Raw genomic sequence first — 19,727 nt, forward strand, 5'->3', positions numbered from 1 at the left:
CTGGAGCAGGGCCAGGGGCAGCTGCCTGGAGGGCAAGGCCCAAGCAGAGGCCCAGCAGCCCCACTGCCTCAGGTTTTGGCGTCAGATTTGTCCAGAGAGGGGCTTGAGCACACCCTCCACTCACATGCTCCCTGTACTCGACCAGAAGAGTGGACAGTCCCCGCTTGGTGGCAGCCGCAGAGACAACTGAGCCCTGGGCCAGGACCCACCCCAGCCCCTCGCCATCTCCACAATGGGCAATCATGTTCGGATCTCAGGCATTGGGGAGCAACACCCACTCTGCCCTGTACCCACATCCTCATCTGACCTGCACTGCGTTTACCACTTCCCCACCCCTCCAACAGCAGGGCACCAAGCGGAGAAGCACTCTGGGCAGAGATGCCACAGGCAGGGCCACCAGAGTAGTTGCAGGGACCCCTGACACGCCCTGTGCAGGTGTGGCCAAGGTCACCCTTGGGTGCTCGGTGACCTGCATTCCTCTCACTGAGGCAGGTGGGAGGACACAGAGCCCTGGCCAGTGTTGGCACAGCAGATAAAGCTGAGGACGTACAAGGGCAGTGGGCTGAACCCTGTGGCCAGCCGGCGCCCGGGCAGGTGGAAGTGCGATAGTGCCGCACAGGCCCCTGTGTTTGGGGAGCCGATGGACACGGCTGATAGCACCGCCTGGGGCCAGCGCCCGCAATGCCTTTGAGGCTATAAGACCTGGGGCCTCTGTAGACGCAGGTGCGGGGTGCGGTGTGGCTCCCCGACAGCAACATGGCTGCCCTGCAGGAGAAGAAGACATGTGCCCAGCGCATGGAGGAGTTCCGCCACTACTGCTGGAACCCGGACACCGGTCAGATGCTGGGCCGCACACCGATCCGCTGGGGTAGGACCAGGCCACCTGCTAGACACCCCTGCCCACCTCAACCTCTCAGGGCCAGGACAGCAGCTCCCAGCTCAGATCACCCAGGGACGAGCCCATGTTTCGACCCTACTGGGGAAGCAGGCAGCTCTGGGTCCCCCATGGTCCTTGTGGCCCTGACCAGCCTCGAGGGACATTAATGCTTGCTGGTGCACCCACCTAAGATGGCCATAGGCCCAGGGGCCAGAGGGTACCCACTGTCATCTACCCAGGGTGCCAGGGCAGCCTCAGCCCCTTGTCTGGCAAAGGCCATGCCACCTGCATGGGTTCCTGGAGATTCCATGGCCACCAGGTCAGAAGAGCCTATGGTGGGGGCCTGACATCAGGCTGGGGGACAGGGGAACAGGTGTTGCTGGACCCCACGAGCACCTGTACTCCCCAATTTGCTGCCCGCAGTGACCTACCCAGCAGAGTCCACTCCCAGAGGACAGGCAGCATCGGGCACTCTTTTCTAGACTTTTCCAGAAATGCCCATCAGAGGCTGGCCCATTAGCCATGACCTGCATGGCTCTGACTAGGGGAGCAGGAAGCATCTACACGGGACTGTTCCCTGGAAGGGACAGGCTCTGTGGGCAGCTGTGAGGCTACGTGCCGCATGTGCTCAGCGGCAGTCACAACTTCTGACACCCCTATCCCCGCGCCCCCAGTCTGGATCAGCCTGTACTACGTGGCCTTCTATGTGGTAATGACCGGGCTGTTCGCCTTGTGCATCTACGTGCTCATGCAGACCATCGACCCTTACACGCCCGACTATCAGGACCAGCTGAAGTCACCAGGTGGGCACAGCCCCATTGGGGAGGTGGCGCCCTCTGGTGGCTCGGGACGGCAGCACGGTCGGGTTAGGGTTTGGCCTCTGGCTGGGTGTCTGGCCTCTTGTGGCTGGCTGAGTGGCCTCTGGCTGGGGGGCACCCAGCATCCTCAGGCTTGGCCCACTTGCTCCCAGGCAGCCAGGGTATGACAGTAGCCGTGTCCCCTGTGCCCCAGGTGTGACCCTACGGCCAGACACATATGGGGAGAAAGGCCTGGATATCCACTACAACATCTCTGACAACAGTACCTGGGCTGGCCTTGTACACATGCTGCACAGCTTCCTGGCAGGTGAGTAACCTACCTGGCCCAGCAGGTGCTTCATGCTGACTGCAGTGGCCAGGGCCGCCCCATGCCGTGCTGCCTCTGCCTGCAGGTTACTCACCTGCTGCCCAGAGGGACAACATCAACTGCACCTCCAAGACCTACTTCTTCCAGGAGACCTTCGGGGCCCCCAACCATACCAAGTTCTCCTGCAAGTTCACGACAGACATGCTGGGGGGCTGTTCTGGCGTCAGGGACCCCGGCTTTGGCTTCCAGGAGGGGAAGCCCTGCTTCATCATCAAGATGAACAGGGTGAGCACGGCAGAGGGCGGCGGGCAGGAGCCCTGAGCCCTCTGGCCTCGGCTTGGCCTGGCCCAGGGACTGACCCTGCCTAGGGCGCGGTGTGTCCTCGGCCCGTAGTCAGCAAGACAAGGGGCCTCCAGTGGTGGAGAGAATGCAGAGAGGGAGCTTTCGACCTGGGCCCCCCGACCATGTGCTAGATGTAGGTGACCCCAAGGCAGCAGTGGCTGACAGGAGGCCTGCCAGGAAGCAGTGTCCCAACCTCAGATGTGAAGTCAGCCCTCATGTTTAACCTCAGTGAGGCTGATGGGAGATGGGGGTGGCCCCAGGGGCTGGATGGCCTCAGTGGGCCAGGGTGTCTGAGACAGGCTACCTGGGCTTGAATTTGAAGAGGGGGAGCAGGGGGTTGGGAAGAGGCCCTGCACCCAGACGCCGTTCTCTTCCAGATCGTCAAGTTCCTGCCCAGCAACAGTACGCCTCCCCGCGTGGACTGCAGCTTCCTGGTGAGTGTGGAAGCAAACACAGCTTTGCAGAGGTGAAGCAGCCCGCGGACTCAGAGTCCTCAACTGGGGCCCAGCAGGGCCTCATGGCAAACAACCAGACTCCAGCCCACTGTCCTCTCGGCTGGCCTGGTGGCCATAGGGAAAGGCCCTGTCCTGCACTCCCTACGGCTGCAGATTCACAAACGCCTCTGCTTGGTCAGCAGCAATGGTGCTTGCCATCCTCAAGTTCTCCTGGCACCCGCCTCAGTGAAGTGTGACACCAAAGCCAAAACACACCACCCTATCGTGGCCTCTGCAAACTCTGCAAACTGCGACTGTGCAGCAGCAGGCCTCCGGGCTTCCTTGTGGCTGTGTTAGTCCAACCACATGTGTAGGCTGCAGTGAGGTTGGCCCCTGGAGCTTCTCATGGGCACGTCTCTGCTGCCTAGCACCCAACAGGACAGAGTCCATGCTGCCCGGTCCAACACACAGACTGGCAGCCGCTCAGCTTGGAGCTCAAAATCTACACACACCCCTTACAGGGTCTCAGCTCTGACCAGTCAGGGCCCACAGGCAGCAGTTTCCCAGGTGCACACAGACACACACACGCACAGGCACAGGGGTGTGCTCATGGGGACATGCTGTGTTCACGCACGTGGGCTCGCTCTCAGTGTATGCCTTTCCTCCCCAGGATGAGCCCCATCGGGAGCCGCTGCAGGTGGAGTACTACCCGCCCAACGGCACCTTCAGCCTGCACTACTTTCCCTACTATGGGAAGAAAGCACAGGTATGTGGTGCACCCCCGCCCTTGGGCAATGCGAAGGCTCGCAGAGGCTGACCAAGTCCTCACCCTCACACCCCCTGGTGCCCCACCTGTATGCTGTGACCTGGAGATGCCCCACATCCTTAAAGGAGAGGGCACCAGGCCCACCCCTAGCAGTTCTTCCACTCCTTGCTGCCTCAACACCTTGCGCCCTCCCTCCCCATCTCGCTTCCCCCACCTCACACTCTGCCTCTCTCCCCAGCCACACTACAGCAATCCTCTGGTGGCCGCCAAGCTCCTCAATGTGCCCAAGAACACACAGGTCGTGGTCGTCTGCAAGATCCTGGCTGACCATGTGACCTTCGACAACCCCCACGATCCGTATGAGGGCAAAGTAGAGTTCAAGCTCCAGATTGAGAAGTGAAGGTGGCGAGGGAGTCTCCCGTGGCTCGCTCGTCCTGTGGGGGCTCTAGGCAGCTGTGGCAGGGAGAGCATTTTGGTCCAGCCACTTCCTGTCAAACCCCACCCAGTGCCGGTGTGGCCGTCAGCCAAGATGGAACATACCGGCCAAGGCCGCTATGAAGGCCCTGGGTGATCACCCTCCCTGGGGCAGCAGTTCCTGGCTGTCCCAGTGCTCTGAGCTTCAGTACACCCAGCTTTCCAGGTGGGTAGGGGCTGCAAGGGTTCTCACACGGGGTGCCCACAGGAACCCACACAGGGTGTAGCCCCAAGTTGAGACAATAAAGTATGTTAAAGTCTGCGTTGCATGGAATGATCGCATTTCTTCAGAGAGCAGTAACGCTCCAACCCCCCGTTTCTGAGGTCTCTTTGCTAAGGCGGGCCCTGGAGGAACCCATAGCATTGGGCACGCGGTCACCCCTTTGGACTGCCTACACCACAGCAAAGTCCACAGGGATGATCCCCAGGGACAGGCATCCATGAGCTGGAGTCCTCGGAGAGGGGCCTACCATGTGCCACGTCATCACAGGAGGGATCGGCTGACTCTCCCACCCTGCCAGGCACTGAGGAAGCACCAGGGTCCTCTCAGAAACCACCCACAGCTGGACCTCCAGGCAGGGAACCCAGGGTGCCTGCCCTGCCCGTGTCCTCAGGGCTGGAGCACAGGCCCTGCTCTGTGTCCCCAGAGCAGGCAGCCGTACCTTGTGTCTGAGGAGGGCTCGGTGCCCCCACAGCCTGTGGGACATAGATGCACGTGTGACCTGCTCCGACTCCCTTCCAGAATTTCCATTCCAAAGGTGAAACCTGTGGAATCCACAGCAACTTCCAGGGTGAAGAGGCCCGGGAGCGCTGTGAGCCCTGGACAGTGGTCTCTAAGCAAGGCTTTCCTGGCCCAGCCCGGGCCTGGCACAGGGATCCCCCTGTGGACAGAGAACACGGGACCGCTTTAAAATGCTCATGCGCGTTTTATTAATAAAAACTAACAGTGCCAAGTTAAACAAGTCAGACCATTAAAGTCTTTATATTCCATAAAATATTACAGAAAAGTCTATTCTGTGTTTCAATAAAAAGACTATCGGCTCCGCACAGGCAGCTGGCGGTGGCTGCACAGGGAACGTCGCACACACGTCTTCCACAGACGCCTGCCTGAACCCTAGTTTCCTTTTTTCTCTTTATAAAAAAAGAACTATTAAAAATGATTGACAAATTCTGAGTTAAAAAACTGTTAAAACATTCTCTAGGTTTAATTCCGACGTGGTGATAGGTTACGGGCGATGGCCAGGGAGAGGACCCTATGCCAGCTTCGGTTCGTGTCTTCCGACGCCTTATCAGCATGTAAACAGCTATTTCATGAAAAGTCTCCAAGTATAGCCTGTAAGAAATCAGGCAACAAACCCTCCGGGAGCTTCCACGGCCACGCCCAGCGGCAGGCGCCTTTGCCCAGCAGAACAAAACGACAGAGAGAAAGAGAGAGAACTTTGCAATTTGTTGCTGCAAGAGAGCGAGTGAGCGCTGGGTAGAGTGCCCACAGTCAGCATAACTTAAGGAACTCCAGCTGCGCCACCCGCCAGGCGTTGGGGTCCAGGCAGGTGCAGCCACTCGTTCCCGTCTTTGGACGCTGTGTGATTCAGAGGCCGCGCCCCAGGTCTTGGGCGCCCACAGCCACGCAGCGAGTCCGAGTGGGTGGAGGCTGCTGGTTGCAGCCCACTTGGCGGGCATGTCGGGGTGGGGATGAGAGGGGCAAGAACCAAGTCTGAATGTAGAAGAGCCGGAAACGGAAGCACACAGTGGCTTGCCAAGCAAACAGCGCCGCCAGCCGCCCACGCCCCGCGCGGCCCTGCCCTGGCGAGAGCCCCGTGTGAACAACGCGACTGCGTGCGTGGCTCCACCTCAGTCCTCCTCGTCATTCTCGTTGAAGTCGTCATCGTCGTCATCGTCGTCCTCACCCACGTAGGACACGGGCGTCTCCACCCTGGAGCCGCTGTACTGAGACCCGTTGGAGCTACCGGCGAGCATCCCGTCGGCACCATTGGTCAGGTCACTGTGGGCAGGGAGGACGGCACCTCAGGCAGCTGCGGGCGGCCCACCTATAGGCCTGCTGGGGGTGCTCCAGGTAAGGGCCAGGCGACCCTGGGGAGCAGCACCCCAGCCCGCCTCTCCAGCGGGGCAGCAGCCAGTGAGCTCCGTGCTGGGAGACAGTTTAGGCTCTCATTTCTTCAGCCCCTAACTCTCCAAGGTTTGTGCAAAGTGCCATGAGGCATGCAGCAATGTTGGAGACCCTCATCGGCTCAGCCTATCCCCTCAGCTCAGGGGTACAGTGGGCCAGTGGCACACGTCAACGCATGTGCCTCAGGACTCCTCACAGGGCGCCCCGATCCACAGAAGCTGGTTCCCAATGTGGTACTGGGTGACAACCTCCCCCAGGCGGCTGTGGTTTGCCTCCCTGCCCGTCACCTGGTAGACAGCCTCGTGCCGTTGGATGCAGAGCCCGCTGTGGAGACGAACACACCACCAAGGGATCCCTGAGCCATTTCTGGGGAGGAACAGAGTATCACTAGCAGTGGGAGTGGCAGGGGTGAACTCACTGCTGCGTAGGGACAGGGTCACTAGCACAGGGCAGTCCCACCCCAGGGCCCCCCAGCTGACCTGTCACTCCCCCAGCCCCGCCCCCCAGCCCCACCCCCAGCTGACCTGTCACTCCCCCAGCCCCGCCCCCAGCCCCACCCCCAGCTGACCTGTCACTCCCCCAGCCCTGCCCCCAGCCCCACCTCCAGCTGACCTGTCACATAGGGTTCCAGGGCTTTAGGCACTAAGCTCCTGGCCATTTTGAGGTCCTCTGCCGAGCAGCTGCCTGACTCCAGCCCACAGGCCATGCCCATGCGCTTGAGCACCTCAATGTCATCATGGATCTCGAACGTGTTGTCGAAGTTGAACAGGTACTCGAACCTGCAGGACACACAGTCAGCCCATCCCGCTGCCCCACCCCTGGCCCGGCCGCCCCTCTGCCCCTCCACACACTTGTCATTGGAGATGCTACAGTCGATGACGGTCTTCTTGCTGGTGTTCACGATGATGAAGGGCAAGTGGATGACTGAGTTGGGTGGAGGCGGCCGGCTGGCCAGCTGCTCAGCCTGGCGGTTCCTCTGCACCAAGTTCTTGAAGGCAATTTGCTAGAGGAAGGGGAGGCTTGCTGGGGCACAGCTGGGGACCACAGGGACCATACACCCCCTGGGGACAGCGGGGACCATACACCCCCTGAGGACAGCGAGGACCACACTCATTCCAAGGACAGTGGGGACCACACAGCCCCCTGAGGAAAGTGGGGACTTCAACCAGGCCCCTGAGTGACTACTGTAAACACACATGCCCTGACCCAGTCTAGTCCACTCGCCCCTGCCAGCCTGGGGACGGTGGTGCCACGCGAGGCAGGGCTCATCTGCTCAGTGAGGGAGTATTGCCAGGACTTGCTGCCACAGGCTGAGCCAGCGAGTAACAATGTCCCCAGCTGTGTCCATACCAGGAGGGCGCAGCCTGGCAGGGCGGCTCGGACGGGTGATGGGAAGCTCTACCTGCAGAATGAGCTCCTGCAGCTGCGACTGCTTCTGCTTTATCCGTTCCAGCCGCCTCTGCCTCTCTACCTGCAGGGACAGAGTGCTGCAGCATTGCACCTGCATGAGCAGGGGGCCTGACCGCTCCGCAAGACAGGTGGGGGACACAGTACAGTGAGACACAGCACAGTGAGACACAGGGGGGACACTCCATGGCAGACAGACACGGGTGTACACTCCATGGCAGACAGACAGGCCAAAGGTGAACGCACACTCAGACTGATGTGAGGGAAAGCAGGGCCAGATAGACACCATAGACCAGGGGCCCCTCTCCCCCTGGGTGTGGCTACAGCGTTTCTGTGACCTGCTGGGTACAAGGCCCTCGGTGAGGCCAGTGTGGGGGACTGAGGCACCGGGTGCACCTGCCCAGTAAGCAGCCCTCCTGGCACCCCCACGGCACCTCGAGGTTCTGGCACTCCTGCGCCGAGTTGGTGGGCAGGCCAATCCACTTGATCTCCTTCTTCTCCTTGGAGATGATGTTCATGGCCATGAGCACGTTGAGCGCGTCGTACACACGGCGCCGGATATTCTTCTGGTCGTAGGCCTGGAGGGAGCGCAGTGTCGGCACGGCTGGGGCCTCCCCACAGCTCCCCAGGGCCACAACGGGCATGTGGCTGGGGCGGGCAGCAGGGACACTCACTGACTCGCTGGGCAGGATGTGGCTGTCGGCAGCACTGAACTCCGCTACCAGCTCGTCGGCCACCTCGTTGTAGGACGTGGTACCTTTGCGCTGCACCTTTTCACACACTTTCATGGAGAAGTGTCGCAGCCCCTTGCCGTTCTTTTCGCCCTTGCGGCTCCGCTTGCTGCAAGGTGGGGGTGGGGAGAACAGGCAAGCTGTCATCACAAGTCGTGAGGGGAGGGGATGGTGGCTGGAGCCACACATGGCTCTCCCAGACCACAAGGACACGGGCTTAGGGCCAAGGTTACTAGACACCGTGGTGCTTCCTCCATGGAGACTTGGCCAACCATGTTGGCTGAGCAATGCCTGGTGAAGACCCCACACATTCTGCCCTGTAGGGAACAGGCACAGGTCCAACTGTAGAGCCTGCAGGTGTCCCACGGCTCCAGCTGCCCGTGCCTGGGCTGTGTAGGATGGCTGCCAGGAACCCTTTCCTGTGAGAGCCTGACTGAGGCCGTGGTGAAACCTGCCCCCAACCCATTGGCAGGCCAGCAGAGGGATGCTGGGAGTGATGGAGTGACCATCTTCATGGCCCTGCCCAGGACCTGCCTAGTGCACTCACCCGGCCGACCAGGGTGAGGAGTCGGAGGTCTGGTTCTGTGAGGCCAAGTGTGCACTGGGTGTGTGTGGGCTCCCAACCACAATCGTACTGGATGCAGTCGGCCTCTGGGGCGTGCTGATCACCTGCAGGAGGGACAGGCATGTTGGGACAGCCTGGGGCTAAGCCACACCCAGAGGAGCAAGGACGGAGGGGTGCAAGCCTCAGGCACCCTTTCCGGCCACACAGGCACCCAGGAGGTAAGAGGCCAGGACATAGCCACTCCAGCACAGCCCTACCCAGCACTTCCTCCTGACCCAGGGACTGAGGTGGCTGCTGGAAAGCAGCTCCAGCATGCCTGGTGAGACAAGTCACAGGACCCCACTCTGTCCTCTAGGGGGCAACCCCTGTCCCAGGTGTGAACACTGTGCCCCTGAGCTGCTGGAGCCAACCTCGAATGAGCAGCGAGGGACACTGCCTCCTTTCCCAGCCTGGTTCCCACTCTGCTGGACTGGATTCACTAAGTGGAAACAGGGTCTCAAGGATGCCGGCCCAGGCCCCCTCCACACCCTGGCAAGAGACCTGACCAGGTAGATGGCACCACGGACAACAGAGGCCTGGCTTTCTCCATAGGCACTGGCACTGATTGTCCAAGAAACTCAACAGAACCAAGAGGGAGTCACCAGATCACCAAAGGGAGTGGGTACTTCCCAGACTTGTCTTCAGGAAGTGCATGAGGCACAGGTCAGGGCCACCACAGAGAACTTTCCGGAAGGGTCATGGTCAGAAGTGGTGGTACGGCCACTGGTACCCGGGGGCAAACTGGCCCTAGGAGGCTGCAGGGGCAGCTCCTGCTTCTGTGCTCAGCCCACACAGGAATGCATGGCTGGTCCTGTTTGTGCAAAGCTGGAGCAAGAGACTGAGCTACTGCCAGGAACCACCTCGCTGCACACTCTGAACCACTGCTACAGGAGCCACCTGCCCCGAGCGCTTGGTGGTAATGACCAGGCTCACTAAGAACCCCTCACAACCTGGTCAGTGATACACAGGTTGAGGAGCACCTGAGCCTGTCTGTAGCTGCCACCCCACCAGGTGACCCTGTGTACCTGCCACCCCACCAGGTGAGCCATGCTGCAGAACCAGACTCATCTGTTACTGTGACCTGAGATGATCATTAGCAAAGAAAGTTTGTGGCAGGAAGGTAGGGTGTGGCCTCAGAGGGTCTCCAGGACACCCCAGCTGGCCCCTCCCCTGGGGTACTTCTCCCACCTCCACTGAGAAGCCCCAGCCAAGGCTCTACCAGCACTGCCCTTAGCTCCTGCTTCCCATTCTGCACTGAGCCAGGGAGGGCAAGAGGCAGGCAGAACAGCGGACCAGCAGTGGGAAGATGGCCGGAAGTGGCAGGACCATGGCACCCAGGGAGGATCAATGGTACCCACTTACCCGGGAGGCAGAGAAGAGAAAGGCTTGGGGCCCTGGTTTCCGGCTGCAGCCTGGCTCAGGCCTGCTCTGCCTGTCATGGTCATCTGGGCAGGACCCAGCAGATGGAAGAAAGCTCTCTCCGTTTATACTTTTGCCTTTCAAATAATGAACGAATCTTAAAACAACCCATCCTCTCTTTCAGACAACAAGACTAAGAGGAGGGCAGCAAATGCGTCAGTGGGAGGAGCTGGACCCACACCAGCCAGCAGTCTTTGCTGTTCCACCCCCACAGAGCTGGGAAGTTCTAGGGGGCTGCTAGACACTCCAGCTGCTCAGACCCTGAGAAGTCCTTCCCCCACCTACCGTACCCACACCAAAACGGGCTGCTCACAACCACCCCACTGTGACATGGTGACAAAGCCACCAGCCTGAAAAGCTGACAGTTTCACCAGGGTGGACCCAGAGGGAACAGCATGTCGGGGTTCCCAGGGTAGAGGCTGCAGGCGCCTGGGGGGCAGGGGCTGGTCCTGAGACTTCTACTTCTGGGTGCAAGTGCAGACAGAAATGAAGCACTGGAGGGCAGCTCCAGCCTGCCAGGCCCATGTACCCCCACCCTCCTGAACAATCGAAAAAGCCGCCCAGGGTCATGGAACGGGCCAGCTCATGCAAAAGCGCCATTCTCTAGCAAGCCTGAGGAACAAGGTTGTTGTAGAGGGTGGCCTCCTGGCCCATCCCTCTGCACCTGGCCCCATCTCCACTTCCTGGCTCCTCCCAACCCTACCCCTTACCACTTGCTGGGCGATGTTGACATTGGACTGCCCGAAGGTCTTTGGCAAGAGCTGCTTTCCAATGGTGTTCACAGTGGACGGGTGCACGGCCACCAGGGATACCACTCCTGCAACACATGCGCAAGTCAGGAGTTGCCCCCAGGCCCATGCCCGTGTGGATCCTTCTGGGCCTGGCCCAAGTCCCAAGTCCCTGCACCACGTGGGTATCCACTCTTAACCCTCAGGCCGGCCCAAGTGCCTCACTGCCTCATTGAAATGTCTGGACCGTACTCAGCAGGTAGCATCAGAACCAGCACCTCTACAGGCACGCGGGTCCCCGAACCTGCATTCGCCCCTCAAATGGGCATTTGCCCCACATGAAGCCAGCTTCCCATAACTGCTGACCACCAAGGACACCCGAGGGCCCCACAGGACTGATGAGGGACAAGCCACCTGGCCACCTGCTTTCTGTCTCCAAGAGCCCTTGCTTTCTTGACTGTGGCTGAGCTGGTGCAAGTACACACCAGCTGCAGGAGCACAGGCCTGCGGGAGGGTGCCTGGCTTGAGAGCTGGGTGAAGGCTTCCGGCTCCAGCAGCCACAGCCTCCTGCCTTGGCAGGGATGATCCAGCCTGGGGTCCACCCCTTTACCTTTCCCAGGGCTGAGGTTCTGGTCGATGAAGACCTTCAGTTCTCCATTGGCTTCAATTAGGCCGGCCTGCAGCACAAGGACAGCAAGGTGAGTGCACGTCCCAGCTGCTCTAAGGGGTGTACAAGACATCCTCCCAACCACGGGGCCGCTGCTGTCACCCACACGTCAAGCAGGGCACCACACACGAGAGGGGTCCAGGAGCTACAACAGCAGTGCCTGGGGGGCAGTGATGAGAGAGCCTGGTGCCCCTCAGAAGCAGCCAGGAAGGGAGTACATGCAGGGCTGGGCATTGCCAACCACCCTGCACCTGCCTCTCTGGAAGCCCAGGAGATAGACCTCCCGATCCAGCTCTCAGGAAGATGGCAGCCCCCAAAGGAGACTCCTGGGCAGAACCTCGCCCACCGAGTGTCAGGCATAGCTCCTGTGAATGACGTGCTTGTCGCAGGCAATAAACACACATGTGCACACACGGCAACAGTATACATAGGAACTCTACAAGCACACACATACAAGAAACAGCCCACACATGTACACATGCATGGCAGCTGTGTACACTGTCTACACACCAGAACCAGTACACACGTGCATACATGACAACCACACAACGCACACACAAACCAATACATACCCATGCACACACAAGGCAGCGGTGTACACAGAACTCTACATACCTGAACCAGTACACATGCGTATATACATGACAACCACACACACAAACCAATACATACATGTGCACACACATGGCAGCTGCATACATAGACCTCCACACACAGGAACCAGTCCACACATGTACATACAAACCAATACATACATGTGCTCACATGGCAGCTGTATATACAGAACTCCATACAGGAACCAGTCCACACATGTAAACATGAACCAATACATACATGTGTGCATACATGGCAGCTGTGCGCACAACTCCACACACCAGAACCAGCACACACACATGAACACACATTGGCATCTGTGCACACAGGAACTCAACATGGTAATAACACATACACAGAGGAACGCTACACACCCATGGCAACTGCACACACAAACTCTGCACACAGCAGCTCAGTGCCCACACATGACCATATATGCAGACACTGGACAGCCTGAGTCAACTGGCAGGTGCCCTAGAACCCATTGGACAGCACCTTCTAGCACACCTGGGGGTGATCTCAGTGGGATGCCACTGGGGGACTCCTGGCAGGAGATGCAGAGTGCTAATACGATGCTTTGTCAGGCAGAGGTTCCACAGGGTGAGGTGGGGATGATGCCAGGCACCTTTCCCTGAGGTCCACGTGGCCAGGGCAGTGTCTCCAGCACACAGCAAGGCACAGCAAGGTGTCCACGCCAGCAGCACACAGGATGTGACTGCTATGAGGCCTCTCCAAGAAGCAGCTTCTGGTGGACGCCGCCAGCTCTGTGAGGGGTGGGCCAGCCAACCCTCATGGCTCGGCCCAGTTATTCCTAGCCCCATGGGAACTGTGCCACTCAACCCACCATGGGAGTCGATAAGCCAAATGCCGTGGTTCCACAGCATCCACAGACTATGGCCCATGACCCATGCCAGTGGGCACACGCACATCCCCTGACCTAGCTTGGACACTGAAATGAACTAAGCCTGTGGGTGATAATGCACAGGGCTGGGGAGAGGAGACAGCCCTGCTGTCCACGGAGGAGGGATCAACACAGTGACCACACAGGGAGTCCCACAGGGTCCTAGGAGCTGATGTCCACCTGTCACCACCACAACCTGTCCAAGAAGCTGACAACCCTACCGTAACCTGACCACGATGACAACGCTACCACAACCTGTCGAGGACAACAACACACCACAACCAGTCCAGGAAGCTGACAACACTACCACAACCTGTCCAGGAATCACAGGGAAACAGATCCAATCATGGAAGTCATTCTTACAGAGTAATACTCTGCCTCCTACCACAAAACCACCATCCCATGACCATGAATCTGATTTACTACGCATGCCATCCCTAACACATTACACATAGCACACCCTCCCCCAAGCACTTGATGATGACATCAGAACACAAATGTTGGGGCTGGCACTGTGGTGTAGCGAGTGCTGATGCCCGAATGGACATCAGCCCATGTCCTGGCTGCTAGACTTTCCATCCAGCTCCCTGCCTGTGGCCTGGAAAAGCAGTGGAGAATGGCCCAAGGCCTTGGAACTCTGTACCCACGTAGGAAACCTGGAAGAAGTTCCTGGTTCATGCCTTCAGATCGGCTCAGCTGCTGTTGCGGCCACCTGGGGAGTAAACCAGCAGATGGATAATCTTTCTCCCTGTCTCTCCTCTGATATGCCTTTCTTAAAAAAATAAAGAAATAAAATAAAGAAAAAAGAAATTCCTCTATCAGATGAAGCACATTTTTTAAGAGTTCTTACACTGGGCCCGGCGCGACGGCGCAGTGGTTAAGGTCCTCACCTTGCATGCCCGGGATCCCATATGGGCGCCAGTTCTAATCCCGGCAGCCCCGCTTCCCATCCAGCTCCCTGCCTGTGGCCCGGGAAAGCAGTCGAGGACGGCCCAATGCTTTGGGACCCTGCACCCACATGAGAGACCCGGAAGAGGCTCCTGGCTTCGGATCAGCATAGCATTGGCTGTTGCGCTCACTTGGGGAGTGAATCATCGGATGGAAGATCTTCCTCTCTGTCTCTCCTCTCTTTATATCCGCCTTTCCAATAAAAATAAAATAAATCTTAAAAAAAAAAGAGTTCTTACATCTGGTGCTGGGAGGGACATGGGGCAGATGCTGTCCACTGGTCAGGACCCCATGATTGCTGGCCTAACTCGTCCCCAGCACAGGACGTGTGTGTACTCACACATGGGCACAACAATGGCCCATGTGGCAACAGATCATGTTCACTGGATTTCACCGTGGACGGGTTTAAATTTTTTAGAGTTCACCCAAAACCACCATTACCCCAGCAGGAGGCAGGACCCAAGTTGGGCAGGAAGCTGCTCCCCCTACCCACGCACCGTCTCTAGATCCTGCTCCCCACCTCCCTCAGCTACGCCCCTCAGGTATGCTGCACTCCGCAGCCTGAAGAGCCCACCCAACAACTGGAGGCCGCATGGGGGCCGGCAGAGGCTCCTGGGCTTCCTCCAACGTGGCTGACTGTTCATGGGCTCCTGCATGACACAGCCGGCGGCTGTAACACACGGACCACAGGCCAGCTCACGGACCCTTGTTTCCTATATAGTCCCCACCTGCCAAGACCAGTGCAGGGGCACATGCCTGATGGGAGACAGACCAGGCTGTGGCCACACCAGCCCCTTGGGGACTATGGCACCGCCTGCTGCCTCCCACCTTCCTAGGAACTGTCAACAGTTCCACAACCTCTGTGAGCAGAAAGCTCCACCTGAGTATACCCTAACCATTCCAGCTCTTCTTGCAAAGACCTTTGCATGTGGGCAGCTCTGGCCCTCCAGGATGCAGTGGGAGGGTTGCCGAGGGATGGAGACCTGCACAGCCATGGCACTGGCCAGTGCCCACAGGCCTGGGGTCCAAGCCTTAAGAGGAAAGAGAACTGCTAGGGTCCTACCCACCCTGGGGAGCTGGACTCCCACTGCTCCCAGAAGCCATGTTTCCATCACTCACAGTTCCAGAACCAGACACAGTGTAACCCTGAGATACAATGTCTCCTTCTCACTTCTCCCAAATGCAAGGAACCCAGACACCAGCCTGGCCATGCCTTTCCCTTAGGTCCCCAACAGCCAGGTAGACCCCCAGCGCCCCACACTGGGAATGGTTGACCCTGGGTGGTCCCATAGCTCAGGCCAACAGGTGTGGTCCAGGCAAGGGATGGATGAGTGGTCTGCATCGAAGGGACTCCCTGCACGCTCAGTGCTGTCTGTAGTCTCACATGGGGCCCCTCCCAGCTCCAGGTCCCTATCCACACATGACATGTCATGGGGATCCGTGTCTGAGTGCTTTTCAAGGGCACAACCCAAGCCCTCAGCTCTGTCCCAGGCCTCCCAGCTAGGACCCTCCCTAAAGGACCATCCCCTCCCTGTGTCCCCATAAGCATCAGACAGAACCAGGCAGTTGGAGGCAGCCAGCTCAGCAACACTGAGGAATGCCAGGACAGCACTCAGGTGGGTGCCTCAATGACCTCACATGTGAAGCCACATCAGCACATGCAGGCACACGGCTGGGCACATGCCAGCACATGCAGGCACACATCTGGGCACATGCCAGCACACAGGCACAATGCTGGGAACCATATTCCTTCAGAAACCCTGCAACAACACATGGATTTGTACTTGAAACAGGAGAGGGTGTGAGCTGTACACCTGGCAGAGGGCAAATGGCCATGTGGCCTCACAGTATCCACCACGCCAGCACCAGGGCCACCTCCCCATGACACGTCACGTGTGGATAGGGACCTGGAGCCGGGAGGTAACAGCGTGGCCTCATGTGAGAACAGACAGCACTGAGCATGCATCCACTGGTGGAAGCCTCTGGGGCAGGGAGTCCCTTCGATGCAGACCACTCATCCATCCCCTGTCTGGACCACACCCGTTGGCCCAGAGCAGCTGGCACCACACCCTCTTGGACATAAACACCACCATCTCTCACCTGAGGGCCCAAGTGTGAGCAAAGGACCCTGGACACACACCCTTCCCCAGGCGGCTCCTCCCCTATCCTAGCATCGCCCACTTCCGTCCTCTGGGTCCAGCATCCAGCTCCTCTCACAGAGGCTGGCTGTGCCTCCACCTGGGATGCTGCATCACTCCTCTCTAGATGCCATACGAGGTGCCCACAGGCCAAGGCTGCAGCAGCAGACATATTCCTGCCCAGCCTGGCTCAGCTCTGTGCAGGCAAGCACCAAAAAAGCAACAGCTGCTCCCGGAGAATGAAGGGCACCATGAGAAAAACGGCGGACACCAGAGGTCCCAGGCTCACAGACTTCCCAGTGGGCAGTGGGCAGTGTTGTGCACTAATTCTCTGCTGACTGCGCCAGTGTCCCCTATGGGGCCAGTGTGAGTCCCAGCTGCTCTACTTCCAATCCAGTTCCAAGACAAAGGCCTGGGAAAGCAGCTCAAAGCGGTCCAACTCTTCAGGCCTCTGCCCCTACATGGGAGACCTGGATGTAGCTCCTGGCTTCAGACTAGCTTAGCTCTGACTATTGCGGCCATTTAGGGATGAAGCAGTAGAAATAAGCTCTGTCTGCCTTTCAAATACATGATTTTAAAAATCTCTAGAACTTTCACGATGCACAGAGACCTATCCTTGCACTTGTCGATCCCATTAGGGGAAGAAGTGACACAAGAACAGCCTGGGGAATGTGGACTACTCGTGACAGCTAGTGTTGGCTGGGCACCCACCTCTAGAGACCCCGGCCCCCGAACAAGAACCCAGACCAGGGCAGACCTGAAGATGCTCCATGCTTACAAACAGGAGCATCCAGAATCACCATTTAACAAAGCCTGTGACAGATGAGGCTACCATGAACACATGGGTCACGCACAGGACAGTCGCACAGAGTCAGCATAGACACGGCCCACAGGGTCAGTCACACACAGGATATGGTCAGGCTTGGACACAGACCAGAGTCAGACACATACATGACACAGTGAAGCCTGGCCACAGCCCACAGGGTCAGTTACACAGAACACAGCCAGGCCTGGCCACAGCCCACAGGTCAGTCACACACAGGACACAGCCAGGCATGGACATTGCCCCAGGGTCAGTCACACACAGGACACAGGCAGGCCTGGTCACAGCCACAGGACAGTCACACAGAGGACACAGGCAGGCCTGGACACAGCCACAGAACAGTCACACACAGGACACAGCCAGGCCTGGTCACAGCCACAGGGTCAGTCACACACAGGAAACACACCACAGGGTCAGTCACACACAGGACACAGCCAGGCATGGACATTGCCCACAGGGTCAGTCACACACAGGACACAGGCAGGCCTGGTCACAGACCACAGGACAGTCACACACAGGAAACACACCACAGGGTCAGTCACACACAGGACACGGCCAGGCCTGGACACAGACCACAGGGTCAGTCACACACAGGAAACACACCACAGGGTCAGTCACACACAAGACATGGCAAGGCCTGGACATGGCCTATAAGATCTGTCACACACACGACACAGACCACAGGACAGTCACACACAGGACATGGCCAGGCATGAACATGGACCACAAGGTCAGTCACACACACGACACAGACCACAGGACAGTCACACACAGGACATGGCCAGGCCTGGACACACACCACAGGACAGTCACACACAGGACATGGCCAGGCCTGGACACACACCACAGGACAGTCACACACAGGACATGGCCAGGCCTGGACACACACCACAGGACAGTCACACACAGGACATGGCCAGGCCTGGACACACACCACAGGACAGTCACACACAGGACATGGCCAGGCCGCCCACAGGGTCAGTCACACACAGGACATCGCCAAATTGGACACAACTCACAGGGTGAGTCACATACAGGACATTGCCAGGCCTGGACACAGCCCACAGGGTCAGTCACACACAGGACATGGCCAGGCCGCCCACAGGGTCAGTCAAACTCAGGATACAGATCACAGGACAGTCACACGAAGGACAGGCCTGGACACGGCCCACAGGGTCAGTCACACACAGGACACAGCCAGCGTCTCTGTTTCCTTTCATGTGTCTTATTTTTTGTGCTTCTAAGTCAGTACCACCTGGTATGTGGCACAGCTGCTAACACTGCTCCTTGATGTGGCATCTGGCACGGGCACCTGTGATGTCCCGGCTGCTCCCATCCAGCTCCCAGCTCATGGCCTGAGCACGTGGGCTCCTGCACCCATATGGGAGACGCAAAAAAAAAAGCTCCTGGCTGCTGTGGTCATTTGGGGAATGAACCAGCAGGTGGGGGAATCTGTCTCTCCCAGATCAATAATAACCCCCTTTTCCACCAGCGTCAAGAAACAGTTTGTTGGACCATGCCCAGTGGGAATACTCACATCTTTGGCCATGTTACCAGGTCCAGAAAATCAAGGCTACAGACATTCACTCTCCAGGGAAGAAACTGACTTTTCTGGTAAAAAGAACGACAAAAGAAAGAAATGAGCAAGAATGAAAACAGAAGTGGGGGAGCTGTCACACCTAAACCTCCAACTCCCGCCTGCACCAGGGCCTGTGGCAGCTGAGGAACCTTCCCATTGGGCTCACCCCAGGCGGCTTCTGCCCTAGGACCCCAGCACATCTCTCCCCGTGCAAATGGCCAGCACCTGGGGACCCCGCGGGGCACCCCAAATGGCCGGTCCGGGTGCACCGGCCGCCTCAGCTTGACGCATACCTCCACCGCACAGAGCATGGCCCAAACGTGCAGGCCTTCAGGGCCACCCCCAAGTCCCCCGAGGTGCTGCGCGCCCAGCCGCTCCGGCGCCAACCGGTAACTCTGACAGGTGGGTTCCCGGGTCCCCGCCCGCCGCGACCTGTCACTAGGCCGCGGCCACCGCGCGCACGCTGGCCCCGCCCCGACCCCGCACCGCGCGGGCGCGGCCATCAGGCCCCAAGGCCCGGCCCCAGCCCCCCGCCCGTGCCGCCCGGTCACCTGGGAGCCCCCGCCCGCAGCAAGGGCGCCTGGCACGGCGCCCCGGCGCGCGCGGGGCCCGGAGGGCGCGGGAAGGCCGGAGCCGCGCGGCACCCGCCCGTGGCGAGGACGCAGCCCGAGGCCGCCGCCGCCCGCCCGCGCCCCGCGTGGCCCGCGCCCCGCGCCCGCTCGGCCCCTCCGCGCCGGCGCCCACCGCATCCTCCGCCGCCCGCACCTGGCTCGCCCGGTCCGGCCGCGCCGACGGGGGCGCGGGCCGCGCGCGGGGACGGGGCCGCTGGGCGCGGGCGGGCGGCCGGGAGGCGCTCCCGGCCCTGGCGGGGTCCCTGCCCTGGCCAGCGGCGCCGGGACGCGGGGCTCACCCTGGCCGAGCGTCGGGCCGGCGTGACGTGCGCGCGGCGCGGTGACGTGGGCGGCGGCGGGCCCGCTCCGCGCAGCGCGCCTGCGCGCATTTTCGCGCCTTCGGCGCCCTCCTCCTCCTCGGCGCCCTCCTC

General features: G+C 59.5%; 2 protein-coding genes across 2 annotated transcripts; one reads left to right on the top strand and one right to left on the bottom strand.

Annotated features, from left to right (window-relative positions):
* Nucleotides 1–756: 756 nt before the first annotated feature.
* On the top strand, nucleotides 757–3,944 carry ATP4B (ATPase H+/K+ transporting subunit beta). Its single transcript, XM_040990997.1, has 7 exons — nucleotides 757–868; nucleotides 1,552–1,680; nucleotides 1,889–2,002; nucleotides 2,088–2,287; nucleotides 2,722–2,778; nucleotides 3,449–3,544; nucleotides 3,783–3,944. Exons 1-7 carry the CDS (start codon nucleotides 757–759, stop codon nucleotides 3,942–3,944), a joined length of 870 nt encoding a protein of 289 aa, XP_040846931.1.
* A 980-nt stretch (nucleotides 3,945–4,924) lies between these two features.
* TFDP1 (transcription factor Dp-1) lies at nucleotides 4,925–19,498 on the bottom strand. Its single transcript, XM_040991107.1, has 12 exons — nucleotides 19,451–19,498; nucleotides 18,644–18,717; nucleotides 11,646–11,712; nucleotides 11,018–11,124; nucleotides 8,832–8,953; nucleotides 8,228–8,393; nucleotides 7,988–8,131; nucleotides 7,549–7,617; nucleotides 6,998–7,149; nucleotides 6,759–6,925; nucleotides 6,434–6,512; nucleotides 4,925–6,020 (listed from the first exon to the last, which is right to left on the bottom strand). Exons 2-12 carry the CDS (start codon nucleotides 18,653–18,655, stop codon nucleotides 5,870–5,872), a joined length of 1,236 nt encoding a protein of 411 aa, XP_040847041.1. The 5' UTR covers nucleotides 18,656–18,717; nucleotides 19,451–19,498; the 3' UTR covers nucleotides 4,925–5,869.
* Between the last annotated feature and the right edge of the window lie 229 nt (nucleotides 19,499–19,727).

This window comes from Ochotona curzoniae, unplaced genomic scaffold (genome assembly GCF_017591425.1).
Source record: "Ochotona curzoniae isolate NIBS_2020 unplaced genomic scaffold, NIBS_Ocur_1.0 contig_64, whole genome shotgun sequence".
In the NCBI taxonomy this organism is placed as follows: Eukaryota; Metazoa; Chordata; class Mammalia; order Lagomorpha; family Ochotonidae; genus Ochotona; species Ochotona curzoniae.

Bases quoted from the DNA above. Each gene is read 5' to 3' on its own strand.
- ATP4B (XM_040990997.1), top strand. From the start codon at position 757: ATGGCTGCCCTGCAGGAGAAGAAGACATGTGCCCAGCGCATGGAGGAG. The intron at 869-1,551 runs GTAGGACCAGGC...CCGCGCCCCCAG, and splicing joins CCGCACACCGATCCGCTGGG to TCTGGATCAGCCTGTACTAC. The intron at 2,003-2,087 runs GTGAGTAACCTA...CTCTGCCTGCAG, and splicing joins GCTGCACAGCTTCCTGGCAG to GTTACTCACCTGCTGCCCAG.
- TFDP1 (XM_040991107.1), bottom strand. The intron at 7,150-7,548 runs GTAGAGCTTCCC...CCCTTCCTCTAG, and splicing joins TGCAGGAGCTCATTCTGCAG to CAAATTGCCTTCAAGAACTT. The intron at 6,021-6,433 runs GTGACGGGCAGG...CCCTGCCCACAG, and splicing joins GGCACGAGGCTGTCTACCAG to TGACCTGACCAATGGTGCCG.